We start from the raw sequence: 15,825 nt of genomic DNA on the forward strand, positions 1-15,825 counted from the left end.
ATGCTCTTGTTCCGACAGTGCCCGGCCCACGGTGCTCCCTTGATCGTGCGCTCCAGTGGTAGCATTCAACCAGCGGACATCTCCTGCTCATGCTCCGGCAATGCATGACACAGGGCCACGCTCCTTGCTCTCCGGCAGCGGCACGCAACTTATGGCCATCGCTTCTCACCCTTGCTTCAGTGGTGCTCGACCAGCAGCCGCCGCCTCTCGCTCCTGGCTTGTTGATGCTCGGCCAGCATCTGCCATCTGTTATTGTTGCTTGGATGCTGCTTTGCCATTTGGAGATTATCTTCACGGACATCCACCCGGGTGGTCCTGTAAGGACCCTGGTGCTTGGCGTCCTAGTCATCCTCCTGAACGACTCAACCAAGCACCTCGCTATGGTTTGCCTTGATGACCACCGCGCTGACCAGGGTGGGGAGTTGTCATTTTCATGTTTTTCTGCCTTTGCTCTTATTGCACTGCTTACCTGTGTATGACCTCTGCCTTGTATTAAATCAACGTCAAATGTCCTTGCCTTGGAGACCTGCATTTGGGTTAGCTGCTTTTCAAATCCGTATCAAGTTGCAATTCTTGTAACATATTATCAAGTCGAGTCTCAAGTTATCACATTCATGACTTGAGTCTGACTTGAGTTCAAGTAATGTGAATCAAGTACACACCTTTTTCCTAGTATTAATACAATTGACTGATTACCTTTTAAAACAATTCAAATTGATATATTTTCTTCCGAAGGCTAACTAGCTGAGGACCAACCCAATCCAATCCATTTGGAAGCTAGGAATATAAATGCATACATTGAGAAATAAATGAATAATGACACCATGACTTCAAATTCAGTTAAGTCACATTTTCATTTCTTTATAACCTTTCAAAGAATTCTTGAAATGTTGTGTGTAACAGTTCAAAACTGTACATTTTAAGTTATTTATCTAAAAAAAATAGTATAATTTGGAAAAAACAAAAACTTTGAATTAAATTCTGATGGTTGAAGACTTGAAATTTGAAATTTATTTTAATCAATTATTTAGGAGAATCAGAGAAAAATATAATTTTCAAACAATTTGGAATGCAGTGTGCAACAAGATAGACAATACCTATTGTGCTGTAAACGTAATTAAAAAGTAAAGTAATTTTCCTTGCTTTTCTGGAATTTGACCATCGTTAATACAAATCATATAGAAATACTGGACATTCCAGGAAACTGTAACCAGTACTTGGTCAATTTTTTTTGGAACCTGTCTTGTACCTCAGAACTAGGACTGATTAGGTGGCAAATGGGACTGGGACATATGAAGCTGGTTTATGAACAGTTCTCATGGAAAAAACAACAACATTCTAGTTAAGTTTAATTTAATTATTTTTCAACAGGAAAGTGCATGGATGTATGGTTTTATTGTGGGACCTCTAAGGTTGCTGGTTAACCTCATAATTAGAGAAAGTTTTGAAAATTTTATATGTTGTATAATGGACATTTATCAAACCAGTTACAGGATCAAACTGAATTTAGACATGCACTCACAAATGCACACATGTATGCGTGCAACCACTCTATTGTTCCTTGTGCCACTATGCCTTCAATCAGGTAAGAGGTAGCAGTTGCTCTCCCAATTCCTTTTCTTCCTCCCACATAGTTTGGCTTGAGACTCACAGAAAAATATCAGTCATCTGTTCCTAACTATAAATATAGAATCTGTGTGTGTTGCTTTATATGAATGGAAAACACGTCTGAAATGCTTTTGGATTTTGTTTATTTCCATTTTTTTTCTGCTCACTAATTTAAAAAATGCTGCTGCCAGATTGACACTGTGAGCCATAGAAAGAAGATTTAGGGGAGTAAGTGAAGGACCGTGAAAGTGGCAGAAGGTCCAATTGAACGAGGGAGCAAAAAGAAATTGGAGACGGAGATGAAGAGAAATGAAGTGAGACAGTGGGAGTCGGAGGGTGGGGGCAGGCTAATGGGAGCAGAGTGAGAGGGTGTGTTTGTGTGGGTTTTTAGATTAGGTGAATAAAGTATTTGTCACACATTTGTGTGGGAAAATATAGTAAATGTGTGAGTAGGAGAGAATGCGTGGGTGTAAAGCTCTCTAATACACCTAAAGTGGTGCTGTATATTTACTGTTTCACTCCAGATATTTCTTATTTTGACTTTGCCTACTCCTTACAGTATTTCTCAAACTTAATTCTTCCTGTTGTCTACCTGCAGGCACTTCGATAATCCAGGTGACAGCGACAGATGCTGACGACCCGACATATGGGAACAGTGCCAGACTAGTGTACACACTGGTGCAAGGCCAACAGTACTTCTCAGTTGATCCCCAGACAGGTGAGTGTGTTTCTACATATGAGCGGGAGTGGGAGTGCTTCCATCTGCTACTCAAGCCCCCGGATATTTGCGTTCTACCAATTTTGGCATTCTCTGTGCAGTTCTAGTTTGCATATGTAGAGTTTCATGTGTTTGGTCAAACTACAAGAAAAGTGAACTACTGCACTTTGGAATTAGCGCTTCAACTCCACCATATTGGAGGGGTTTCTAGCATGAAATGCTCGTTTAAAGTCACAACACAGCATCACATCGTAATTTAAATTCAGACTTTGACTTGGCCACTCCAAAACCTTAACCCTAGGGCTCACATATGACCCAGTGTAATGAAGGGCCCACTGTAAAAACACAACGCATCACAGTTACTCTTTTTACCCTTAAACCACAACATCTCACATGTGTCTGCATTAAATGCATTGTTTTTTGGTAGTTAAGGCCCACTGGGTCATATGTGACCCATTATCTAAACCGGAAGTAAATTAGTAAATTTTTTCAAATGTGGTGTTTTTGTGTTCCTTTGATGCCTGTTGATTAATTTAATTAGTACATCAAATTTTAAAAGAGGATATGAATGTCTTGGCTTCTCGAGGGTTAATTTTGGCTGGTTTTTAACCATTCAGAAGTGTACTTGCTGGTGTGTTTTGCAACGTTGCCCTGCTTCATTATCCTAGAGCACTTGAGTTTGGGGGCTAAAACTGATGGCCGGATGTTTTCCTTTGGGATTTTCTGTTTCTCAGCAGAAATCATTTTTCTATCAATCACATCAAGTTGTCCTGATCCTGAGACAGCAAAGCAGCCCCAAACCACACTACCACAATCTTGCTTCACTTTTTGGCATCAGGTTTTTTTTTTTTTTGCATTTGATAATGCTTTGCCATTTTTACCCCAGATGTAAGGGGCCGTACACCTTCCAAAAAGTTGAATTTATCACTCATCGGTTCTGAGACTGTTTCTCCAAAATTCTTGAGGATCATCAAGGTGTTCTTTGGCAAATGTGAGACGAGCCTTTGTATTCTTTTTTGACAGCAGGGGTTTTCACCTGGGAACTCTCCCTCGGATGTCATTTTTTGTCAGGGTCTTTCTTATAGTAGAGTCATGAACACTGACGTTAAGTGAGGCCCGCAAGCCTTTATATTTTGTTCGAGGATATCTTTTGTGCGCTCCTGGATTAGTCGTCGCAGACTCTTGGAGTAAGTTTAGTTAGTCATCCAATCTGGGAAGGTTTGCCTCTGTTCCCAGTTTTCTCCATTTGTGGATAATGGCTCTGACAGTGATTCGCTGGAGGCCGCATGCCTAGGAAATGGCTTTGTAACCTTTCCAGACTGATGGACTTCAATCACATTTGTTCCTCATTTCTTCTTGAATTTCTTTGGATCGTGGCACGATGCATTAATTCTTGATCTTGGAGCCTACTTCATGTTCTCTGACAGATTCTTTTTAAGTGATTTCTTGATTCAACAAGTATGGTGGTAATCAGGTCTGGCTTGTGAAATTGAACTCACCTTTCCCAAATTTGTCATTCGTCACAGACACTTTGGGATTTATTGGGGGAAATTATTTGTTCACAAACGGTCAGAAAGGTTTGTATTTTTTTGTGCCTTTATAAATTTAATTGCCTTTTGAAAAATGCATTTTGTATTTCCTTGGGGTGTCTTTGAGTGATATTAGAATTGGTTTGATGATTTGAAACCACTGTGTGTGATAAACACAGAATTCCAGAAGGGACCAAATACCTTATCACGGCACTGTACATTTTTAAAATTTATGACAGTAGTTGCACTTTAAATGATGTATAGAAATTAAAAGATTTTTGATTGAGTAATAAATTTGAATGATGTCAATTTCAGTAAAATATTCACATTTAAGGAAACTGTTAAAATGAAACGTTAAAACAAAAGTGACGCAGCACATTTTTTGATGGGGAAATATGAAGCATGAGTAAATCTAAAACTGATGTTTGATGTAATAAAAATGTGTTCATTATGTTTCTGTTACTACTTGCACTTATATGCAGTAGCTTATTTTCTTTTATTAGATTTGTTTTTTTGTCAAATTCCTAAATCGAAATCAAATGCCAATTCACCCAATGTACTTTATACCCCTCATTGTCAGTGATTGATTAAGAATTAAACTTCTTAATGAACTGTCAAACTGAAATTCAAAATAAAATTTGACAAAAGCAAAATGTTGCATGTTCAGTTGAAACTCAAATGAAATGAGTTAGTGAGCAATGCCAAATTATTATTATAACTAATGATACTAATAAATACTCTCTCCTGCGGCTGATTTGTACATGCTTGTTCTCTGTGGGGAAAGCCACTCACTTGACCTGTTTGGCAGTAACTATTCAATAATGAAATGAATAAAATCCGTCCGTCAATTTTCTGAGACGCTTAGTTTCACAAGGGTCACTGTAGTACTGGAGCCTATCCCAACGGTCATTGGGCAGGAGGCAAGGTACACCCTGAACTGGTTGCCAGCCAATCACAGAGTTGCACTTACAATCACACCTAGGAGCAATATAGAGTGTCTTGGGGATGTGGGAGGAAACCGAGTGCCCGGAGAAAACCCACGCAGGCATGGGGAGAACATGCAAACTCCTCACAGGGAGGGCTGGGATTTCAACCCCGGTCCTTAGAACAGTGATGTAGATGGTCTAATGAGTTGCTCCACCATATCATCGAAATTAATAAAATGTTTTATATAATTTTTTTTAAATAACGTGACGTAAATTGCTGATGGAGGTGGCGGCATCTAAAATTTTGCTTAGGGCCACAATAACTGGCTGATATGCCTGCGAAAATTTCAACACGGAAGCGGTTGCAATGAAAGGTCAATTATAAACAGTAACTAGGACAAATTTAGTGATGAAATGGAGAACTTTTCAATGCTTTAGATCCGGTTTAAGTGCTAATGTTTTTTTTTTAAACAAAGGACATCTACTTCTTTTGATTATGGTGGTGCTCAAAAGCAGAGAAAATAGAATGTTGAATGCAGTGTGGAGTTTTACAATAATGTAACTTTACCTCTTGTGGTTGGTCTTCACACATTAATTTTTTGCAAAGTTTCATAAGAGGTGCACTTAAAGACAGATTTTTTTAATCATGAATTTACAAAATACTAAAATATTTTCTGTATTTTCTAATCAATAGTGAAGAGGAAAAAATATGTTAAAATGCACCCATCTGATGCTTGGATACTGTCATGATGGCACATTTCAAAATACATGTTGGATGGAAATACCACCATCCCCCCCCCCATTTTTTGTTAGCCTGTCCTATTCAGCTGCTTACCCTTGGAGAATGGTGGATCTGTATCAAGCGATAGGATGCATAATAGGATGATTTTTAAAAAAACATTTCATCACACGATCATGCGATCGATAAACACTACCAATCAGTCACGATTGACAAATTGAGCACTCCTGGCCGAGATATTTGAGCACAAGTAGCATTACAACAGTCAAATTGTCTTATTATTTGTGGATGATAGTTGGAAACTACACATTTTAAATCACCCAGGAGACAAATATTCGGAGAAGCAGGAATTCTACAGTTCAAAACTAAGGAAGGTTTCTGTCTAACAGGTGACCAGAATACTCTAAAAGGTTACAATGCCAAAAAGCATGAAATAAAGTGTCTGGAGCATTTTCATTTCAACAATTGCATGTTTGATTTTGAATAACCCATTTTATGCATTCTATATTGTGCTACATGTGATCTATACAACAGTTTGAAATGGATTAGATTTCGATAACTATTTCGTTTAATTTTTTTTTTTTTTGTCATTGAGAATGCATTTTTACATATTCGTGCCGAGTCATCAGTGTCAGTAGAAACTGAGATTTCTTTTTTCCATTTTGCAATTGGTTAAGTGTATTGAATTATTACTTGGGATTTATTTAGATAGTTGAGTTTTTTGGTATGTGGGAGTAGTTCTAAAATCTCTGTGATTGGTTGATGACCAGTTCAGAGTTTTCCCCAGCTCTTGTCTTAAGATAGCTGGTATAAACTCCAGCATGCCCATAACCTGTTTGAGGATAAGCAGTACAGAAAATGGATCAATAGATAGTTCTACTCTCTGGTGAACCTAAATGGGTAGTACTAAGGTGCTTAGGTGTTGAAAATCTTTTTAGGGTTGTTGTTCTAACTTTACAGTATTGAAGGAAGTTAACACCTCTCTCTACATGACATGAATGCATTATATTTGAAAAAGTGCTGTAAGCAGTCAGTTCTGACACTTTTTAACATTTCATTTCCATTCCTTTAAAAACCAAAACTTCTTTAACCGTATGTAGCTTGAGGTTATTTATGTCTGTACAAACAGAAACCTGACCCCAGCCCTTCACACCAGTTTTCCTCTTCTTCTCTTGCGAGTTACAGTGAATGTCATACCACTCAGCCACTGAGCATACTGTTGACAGAAAGCCGGCTCCAGTGTTTAAGTGAAAGTGCATACATGCCCGAGGAATTTGGATTCCAATGAATTAAGATGGGGGTGTTAATCCAACTTTTATGTGTTTGCAGACATTTTAAGCTTGGTTTCAAATGATTCATTGCAGTACTATTTTTTTTTCTTTTTGTACCGCATATGTAGCCATCCATAGTGCTGAAGGTCGTTGAGTACAATCAAGGCAGAAAAAGTTTACCTCCATTGTGAACATCAACACAAGAGAACATTTTTCCTTTTCACATGATAATAACAATAATAATATGATAATAATGTAATAAGCACCACGGAGGATTAGCTGGAAAGCGTTGGCCTCACAGTTCTGAAGTCCCGGGTTTAATCTCGGACACGCCTGTGTGGAGTTTGTATGTTCTCGCCGTGTCTGCAAGGGTTTTCTCCGGGCGCTCCCGTTTCCTCCCACATCCCAAAAACATGCAACATTAATTGGAAACTAAATTGCCCCTAGGTGTGATTGTGAGTGTGACTATAGTCTGTCTCCATGTGCCCTACGATTGGCTGACAACCAGTTCATGGTGTACTCTGCCTCTTGCCCGTTGACAGCTGGGATAAGCTCCAGCACAGCCCACGACTCTGGGAGGATAAACGGCTAAGAAAATAGATGCATAAAGTATTAAACCACTGATCTTTCTATAATGGTCCATTCTTTCATAGCTGAAAACAAACACTATATGTACTTTAGAAAACATACAATGGAACCTCAAATACCTCCATTCCTGCATTCCTGGTTCTTGGCTGTCCATAATATCCATCCATCTATCCATCCATTTTCTTTGCCGCTCATCCTCACGACGGTTGAAAGGAGTGCTGGAGCCTATCCCAGGTGACAACGAGCAGGAGGCGGGGTACACCCTGAACTGGTTGCCAGCCAATTGCAGGGCACATAGAGACCAACAGCCACACTCACACCAAAGGGCAATTTAGAGTGTCCAATTAATGTTGCATGTTTTTATGATGTGGGAGGAAACCAGAGTGCCTGGAAAAAAACCCACACAGGCACGGGAAGAACATGCAATCTCCATACAGGCAGATCCGGGATTGAACCCGGGACCGCAGAACTGTGAGGCCAACGCTTTACCAGCTGATCCACCGTGCTGCTGTCCATAATATCTTAATTAAAGTAGTTTGTTTCATGATTGAATTGTCAAGATCATAAAACAGTTATTAACTACACTACCAAAAATTTCAGTAACACTTATGGAGGTGAGTCTCTTCACTTCGACCCTTTGGCTGGACATTTTGACAGTTGCATTGTGATACAATATTTTACAAATTCTTCAGGACTTAACCTGTGTATCATTTCACTACATTGCATTACCTCACTACATTGAATTCTTGGATCCTCCAATTTATGATTTTAAGTAAAGTCAATTTTATCTATGTAATGCCATGTCACAGCAATTGCTTTCTCAAGGGACTATCCAACCAAGAACCACAATAACACACATTAATTCATAAACACAATATATTGTAGCAACTACAACCAATATAATAAGATGCAATCCTGCTCTGACATATGCCCAACAGAGAAATATTTTCTTTTTTTCAAGGAATAATTTTGGACACAACACTGGAAAGGAATCTAGCTTGTTCAAAAGTGCCCAGTGTCGTGGTCAGCAAGTGGGAAAAGAAATGCATGAAATATGAATTGACAAATGCACATATGCAACAGAAAAGCAAGTTTACTCAAGATGGTCCATTGCAAACACATTGTATGTGCAAACAAGTGGATTTAATCATGAGCAGGGTGTGCACACAAACACACAGCTTGCAGAAGTGTGTGTAAACACAACTAAAACAATTTACAAATCCAGGTGAGCATGCAAACAAGCTGTCGGTGGACTTCCCCCAAAAATGCAAAAATGTCTTTCTCATTGCCCAGCTCTTGCCAGTGGACTTCTTTGCTGAAATACACACTGGCATACACATGCAAATAGACACATCCCCATTGTATTTCGCATCACGCTTAGCATTTATCCATCTCACATATGCTTGACCATTTGGCATTATTTATGCTAGTAACACATTTTTCTTATATGAACACTTTTTTGTGTAAAGAGTAATTAAATGTGTTGCAATTTTGAAGAAAGAAGTCATATTTAAGTTATTTATTCAAGACAATGCACATTACTACTGCGGAAATTGAGTTACACAAGGTAAGCAATGCCAAATGACGTGGCAGAACCCGACTGAACTGTCGTGCATTGTGCGCTGTTTGGTTTCCACGAGTGGCCAATCAGTCGGCCACTGTTTTTGCTGTGATTCAAAATTTTAATCGCTGGAGCACACCGTGGCAATGTTGGCGCTGACAGCCAATCAAAATACGAACAAGCCTTTAGGTTTTCTCTCACGGTCAAAATATATTTTGGGTTTTTACGCAAGCGAGACAACGATCGGGTGCCGCACCGCCCAGAGCCAAATTATTGTCCTATAGGAAGCATCAAATATTCTGTTTCTATCAATAAAAAGCAAAGTAAATGTACGTGAACACTGGGTAAGTTCAAATAAATGGAGTCAGCAGGACTCCTTTAAAATAACCACCTCACCTGGGTCCTTTGTCTTCACCAATCTGCCTCTTCCCCTAACTACCGATCTAGACTTTTCTGCTTTAAAAATTATGCTAAATTACACTATACGGTATACAGCTTCAAAACACCTACACAGGCTTGCTATTTTGGGCGTCCATGTACCAATCGCTCAATGTGTGGAGGTGCATCGGCAACTCAGATTTTTAAGGAATTATTGGCTCAAAATGGGTTCAACCGCATCACGCAGTGTGTGGCAGGCCTAAGAAGCTTTAATGGGTAATAGCAATTTCCACAGCTGGCAAACTACCTTGCTTTTGCTATTGTTTATCATGCAACCCACAGTCAGGCTTTCAAGAAATAGAAAAATAACTACACTATTTCTGTCATTTTCCTTAAATGAGCTGCTTCATGCTGACTGCTTTGCTGAAGAACTTCAGAAAACATGAGAATTGCCATTATACTGTAGCTGACAGCACTGAGCAACGTAACTAAACATGACAAATTATTCACTCACAGTACATGGACCAAATCTCATCATGAACAAATAATGAATAGAGTCAATAAATCAAATATGATGAGGATGTGGATGAGAGTGCTTCTCACTGTAGGCACACAATGAACAACTTTTCATTGTAGAACTAACGTAATAGAGGGGAACTATTTACTGTTCAAACTGTAAAACGTTTATCACCACAATAATCAACCCACAATGCATTGCACACTTAAAAGAGTAGGTTAATATTGCAGATAATTCCAGAATTTATGTGAAATTAAACAAGCAACAACAATCACAATCTACAAGTTTCAAGAACCTTTCCAGTGTTTTTATCAAAGCAGCTTTAGACTCCTCTATAAGTTAATTTAAGATGTAATTCTGTAAGTTGTGTGAAGTGTATTACTTAGTATTGTGTATTGTCTGTAATGCTTTTTCGTACTGTGGATAAGTGATATTATTGCAAAGCAAAGCAAATATATTTATCTACCACATTTCATACATACGTTTACTAAATGTGCTTTACATGACTAAATTGTTTATAAACAGAGAAATAAACATTTAAAACAGAAAAAAATAAAAGTACAATTTAAAACAGCATACTGTGCAAGAAATAACATTTAAAAATAGCCATGTTCTAAAAAGCATGAGAGAAAAAAAGAGTTTTTAATCTGGATTTGAAAACATTCACACTTGGGGCTGACGTGTCTGATTGATAACTTATTCAATTTGTATGCCGCACAATAGCTAAATGCTGCTTCACCATGCTTGCTTTAGACTGCACTCCACTATTTGACCTTAGTCTGTCCATCTCAGAGCCCAACTGGGTTTATATTCCTTTAGCATTTCTTACATGTATTCAGGACCTACACCGTTTTGTGATACATAGACCCGTAGCAGAAGACTTGACTATTCTAATGATCTTCTGACTGGGGTCTCCAAAAAGAGCATTAAACAGGTGCAGCTTATTCAGAATGCTGCCGCTCGGGTTTTGATCAGAACAAAGAGGTCAGAGCATATAACCTGAATTCCGAAGTCGTGACACTGGCTTCCCGTCAGCTTTAGAATATATTTTAAGGTTCTGCTACTGGTCTATAAATTACTAAATGGCTTCGGTCCTGAATACATGAAAGAAATGCTAATGAAATGCAAACCCCGTAGAGGTCTGAGATCGACAGACTCAGGTCAAACAGTGGAGGCCCAGCGTTCAAAGCAAACATGGTGAAGCAGCATTTAGCTATTACGCTGCAAAAAATTGAATGAGTTACCAACACACGTGAAGTCAGTCCGCAGTGTAAGTATTTTCAAATCCAGATTAGAAACTCTTTTTTTTCTCGTGCATAAAACCTGTGTTAATGGTACTTTTTATTTTCAAACGTCTTCATTTTTATATTTAAATGCTTTTAATCATGTAAAGCTCATTGAGTTACTTTGTGTATGAAGTGTGCTACACAAATACTTTTGCTTTGTTTTGCTATTGCCAAAAACAGTTATCTCAGTTTTGTATAGCTTAAAAGAGTCAAAATAAAAACTCTGAAGAATTTGACCCAAGCGTAGCATATACAGGATGAACAGGAGGGATCCAAGAACTGACCCTTTAGTGACCCTGTCGGTCATTGCGAGTCGTTGAGATTGAGCACTTCCAGAGGTTACAAAATATAACTCCTCTTCTTCAAGTAGGACCTGTAGTAGGACATCTGCAAATGACGTTGCAGGCAATATGGCTGCCACTGGGATGTCGAGTGAGACTTCCGCAACTTTGCACATGAATGACACACTCTCCGCTCATTTTTTTTCATATAGACATCTAAGTGAATATAATATTATATGTAGTTTTCATCACAATATCTATTTTAAAATGTATATATGGATGTCAGTAGCCCTTTAAGGACTGTTCAATTTTGTCTTACCCATGCTTCCAATTTGTTCGGTAGTATATTCTGATCTACTGTATCAAAAGCCGCACTGAGATCCAACAAAACCGGAATCGACACATTTCCTGAGTCAGTAGTCAACCTTATATATCATTTAACAGTTCGATAAGAGCAGATTCTGTACTTTGATGAGTTCAGAAACATGATTGCAATTTCTCAAAAAGTCCATTTAAGTTCAAATAATTGCTGAGTTGATTATAAATAACTTTCTTAATAATCTTAATGATGAAAGGGAAATTTGAGAGTAGTCTATATCTCTCTAACATGGAACTGTCCAGCATTCTATTTTTTCGACGAGCCTTAATGGCAGCTTCTTTAAGAGCTTTAGCAAGCTCACCTAACTGAAGTGAGCTATTTATTATTTGCTGCAAATCAGCCAGCATAGACTTTGCAATAGCTTTGAAAAAGTCAGATGGTATTGAGTCAAGTCAGCTCATTGATGGTTTAAGCTGCTGAACCACTTTCTCTTCAGTTTTTTGGTCAACTATCAAATTCGTACATGGTAATAGAGTTTTTCCTGGGTGGCTTCAGATGTAGTTCATTCTATCACTGGTTTACTATACTCCTGATTGTAGATGATGAAGTTACTTGTTGTCTAACTTACTTTTATAAAAAAAAAAAAAAAAAATCAAGGAATCATTAAAGTACATACAGTATGTTACTGTTTAAATCAAGCAATCTCTCAATTCTTTCAATTCTCTCCAACACAAAATTATCCCCGTAGGTTCATTCAAGTAGGAATTGGCAGAAATGTATTTTTGCTTTCAGGGGCATGTGTCAACAACTGAAGTCTGCAATAGCTCTCTAGTTCTGACCTCGGGATGAAGCAAATCAAAAAGAAGTGTGTCAGTAGAGGTTTGTGGACTGTTAGATTGAACAGATTACTGAGAGCTCAAAATTCTTGTGAGCGGTGTGTTTTTCTCAATATCCTTTTACCTCATATGAGTCACCCAAGGACAAGTAGAGGGTTACACTGGCAGAGGGCACCTTAGTTTTTTAAATGCTATTAAGATCAGAGTTTATGGTTATCCATAAGCACTGAACCTTTGAATGAAATTGTGGATCAGAGTTGAAGGATTTGGATTAATCCTTGATGGATGCTTTATTGATTTAATTAGGCTCCTACAATTCAAGTCAACGTGAGGCTACGGATTTTAGTAAGACGCCTTTATTTTGCCCAGATGGGACACAGACTGATGCTGTTGTGTTCCTTAGTGAATGTCAATCTTGACAGATTGATTGTTGATTTCAAGCTACCTGTGCACGCCAGTTACTTTTGATTTTAATCATTTAGTTCAAGGCGATTCCCACACAACGTCCAGTAGATGTGACAATCTTTAGTATTCCAAACATGTCTACCTTCTTCTCAATACCCTGTCTGTCTTTTTCAATCACCCGCTCTCTCAATGCCCCAATCATTGGCAGACATATTCAAAATGTACACACTCAGCTGGCCACACTTTTGAACCATGCTGCAAAATGTTGACATTGTTATTTATTCAGAACAGTTAGATTGAATATGACTGAACATGATCTGCCATGTCGTCCGGACCACAGCATAACGGGGTCATTTACAGAGAGAAGGTGATCAATATGTAATGCATTTCTCTGTGCTATCACCCATAACAATAGACAGTATTGTGCTCTCGGGGTGCATGTCTTTCATGGTCTGTCATTTGCTTTTTTGCAGGACTACACTACACTATACGATACCATTGAAAGGATATACATACAAAGTAAGGCAAACAAAAAGTACATTAATCAACGTCAGCTGTTTACATGTGCAACATGTACAACCATTTTCTGAGACTCTCATCCTCACGAGGGTTGCGGTAGTGCTGGAGCCTATCCCAGCTTTAATCAGCCAGGAGGCAGGGTACACCCTGAACTGGTTGCCAGCCAATCGCAGGGCACATGGAGACAGACAACAGTCATACTCACAATCACACATAGGGGCAATTTAGTCTCCAATTGATGTTGCATGTTTTTGTAATGTGGAAGGAAACCAGAGTGCTCAGAGAAAACCCGTGCAGGCACGGGGAAAGAATGCAAACTCAACACAAATTGCTAAATCATGTCGGCAATATAATCTACCGTAATTTCCGGCCGACAGAGCGCACCCGATTATCAGCCTCAACCAGTACATTTGTAAAGGAAATACCATTTGGTACATACATAAGCCGCACCTGTGTAAAAGCCGCAATTGCCCACATTGAAACCCACATTGAAACACAAGATATTTACAAAGAAAGACGGTACACAGAAATAATTTTCAAAGTTTTAATACCATAGTTTAGCTTAACATAGCAACAACACGGTAGCACGAACCGGGCTGGTAAAGAAAAACAAAACATACTGGTAAAAAAAACAACAACAGCCGTGGCAGCTACACAGTAGCAACACGCCAGCACAGCACTAACAGGCCAGTTAAAAAAAAAACGTACCGGTAAAAGTCATTTCCTCGGCACATATATTCAACCGGTCTCACTCTTATTTTTTCCAATAGAGTGCCCCCTTGCGGCGGTTAGAAAAAATGCACAAATTAGCTGTATCACCATAAAAGCTGCAGGGTTGAAAGCGTGTGAAAAAAGTCGCGGCAGGAAATTACGGTAAGTCCGTCCCTGTCACTGGAGGGATGTACTGATCCTGTATATACTATGGCTTAAAATTGGCCGACACTTATTTTAAATTGTCAGTTAAGCCTTAGTTCAAGTAGAAGAGGGACTGTAAGAAATTGGACAAGAGTCACATTTACAATTTTGTTCACTCTACTATAATTTGTTCAGTCTATTTCATTGTGATACAGAAAAGAAAAAACACCACTGCATAGGTAAAAAGGAAAAAACAAATAAAAAAAAAAGTACAAATGTCAGCATGCGACACTATCCTGTACATGCAATGCTGTAGGAATTAAAGTGCAGTCTTGCTCCAGCTACGATCATGATTGAGAACGTGGTCTATGGTTCCATTTTCATTAGGAATCCGCATTTCTCCTTTTACTCTCGGGTCGGGGGGTAGGAGTGCGGGGTGGGTAACTGGAGCACCCAGACAAAAACTCACGCAGGCACAGGGAAAGCATATATAGTTTTAAATATATTCTGGCGCATATGTATATTTAATTCATATGTATATATCACGGTGGAGGCGGCACGGCGGATCAGCTGGTAAAGTGTTGGCCTTACAGTTTTGAAGTCCCGGGTTCAATCCCGGACCTGCCTGTGTAGAGTTTGCATGTTTTCCCTGTGCCTGCGTGGGTTTCCTCTGGGCACTGCAGTTTCCTCCCATATTCTAAAAACATCCATCATTAATTGGACACGAAATTGCCCCTCGGTTTGATTATGAGTGCGACTGTTTGTCTCCATGTTCCCTGTGATTGGCTGGCAGCCAGTTCAAGGTGTACACCGCCTTCCGCCTGTTGACAGCACTCCCCGCGACCCTCGTGAGGATAAGCGGCAAAGAAAATGGATGGGTGGATATGACGGTGGAATGGTGGACAAATGGTTAGCCCACCTGCCGCACAGCTTTGAGGACCCGGGTTCAAATCTGGCTTTGCCTGTGTGGAATTGCAGGTTTTCTCTGGGTACTCCGGTTTCGTCCTACTTCCCAAAACATGCATTACAGTATTTGAAAACTCTAAATTGTCCCTAGATGTGAATGTGAGTCCAAATGATAGTTTGTTTCTATGTGCCCTGTGATTGGCTGGCAACGAGTTCAGGCTGGAACCTACCTTTCGCACAAAGATAGCTGAGATAGATTCCAGCACTCCCATGACCCTTGTGAGGATAAGCAGTACAGAAAATAATTGGGTGGATGATAATAATGAAGAACTAAATACAAATTTGAAAACTATTTTGATTCCGTGTTGAGGTTTCAAGTTCTGTTATGAATACTCAGGAGATACTTCACAAAACTGGTCACCAGTATCCTACACATACGCATACGGGCATGGTAACACACGCTCACATGCAGAGAATCTATAAAGAAGGACAAACAATTAATCTCTGATAATCATGTATTCGTCATCTGGAACCTAGTAAATAACTAATTAACATTCCAGGCAAGAGCTGCAGAGCATCTGGA

The 15,825-nt window shown here is 39.1% G+C and overlaps 1 protein-coding gene across 1 annotated transcript in view; it reads left to right on the plus strand.

Annotated features, from left to right (window-relative positions):
- LOC133511045 (cadherin-24) overlaps positions 1 to 15,825 on the plus strand; it is a 160,931-nt gene that overhangs the window by 55,469 nt on the left and 89,637 nt on the right. The window contains exon 3 of the mRNA XM_061839632.1: positions 2,207 to 2,326. Coding sequence (XP_061695616.1) covers positions 2,207 to 2,326 — 120 coding nt within the window. The remainder of the gene's footprint in view (positions 1 to 2,206; positions 2,327 to 15,825) is intronic.

This window comes from Syngnathoides biaculeatus, chromosome 13 (assembly GCF_019802595.1).
Source record: "Syngnathoides biaculeatus isolate LvHL_M chromosome 13, ASM1980259v1, whole genome shotgun sequence".
Lineage (NCBI taxonomy): Eukaryota > Metazoa > Chordata > Actinopteri > Syngnathiformes > Syngnathidae > Syngnathoides > Syngnathoides biaculeatus.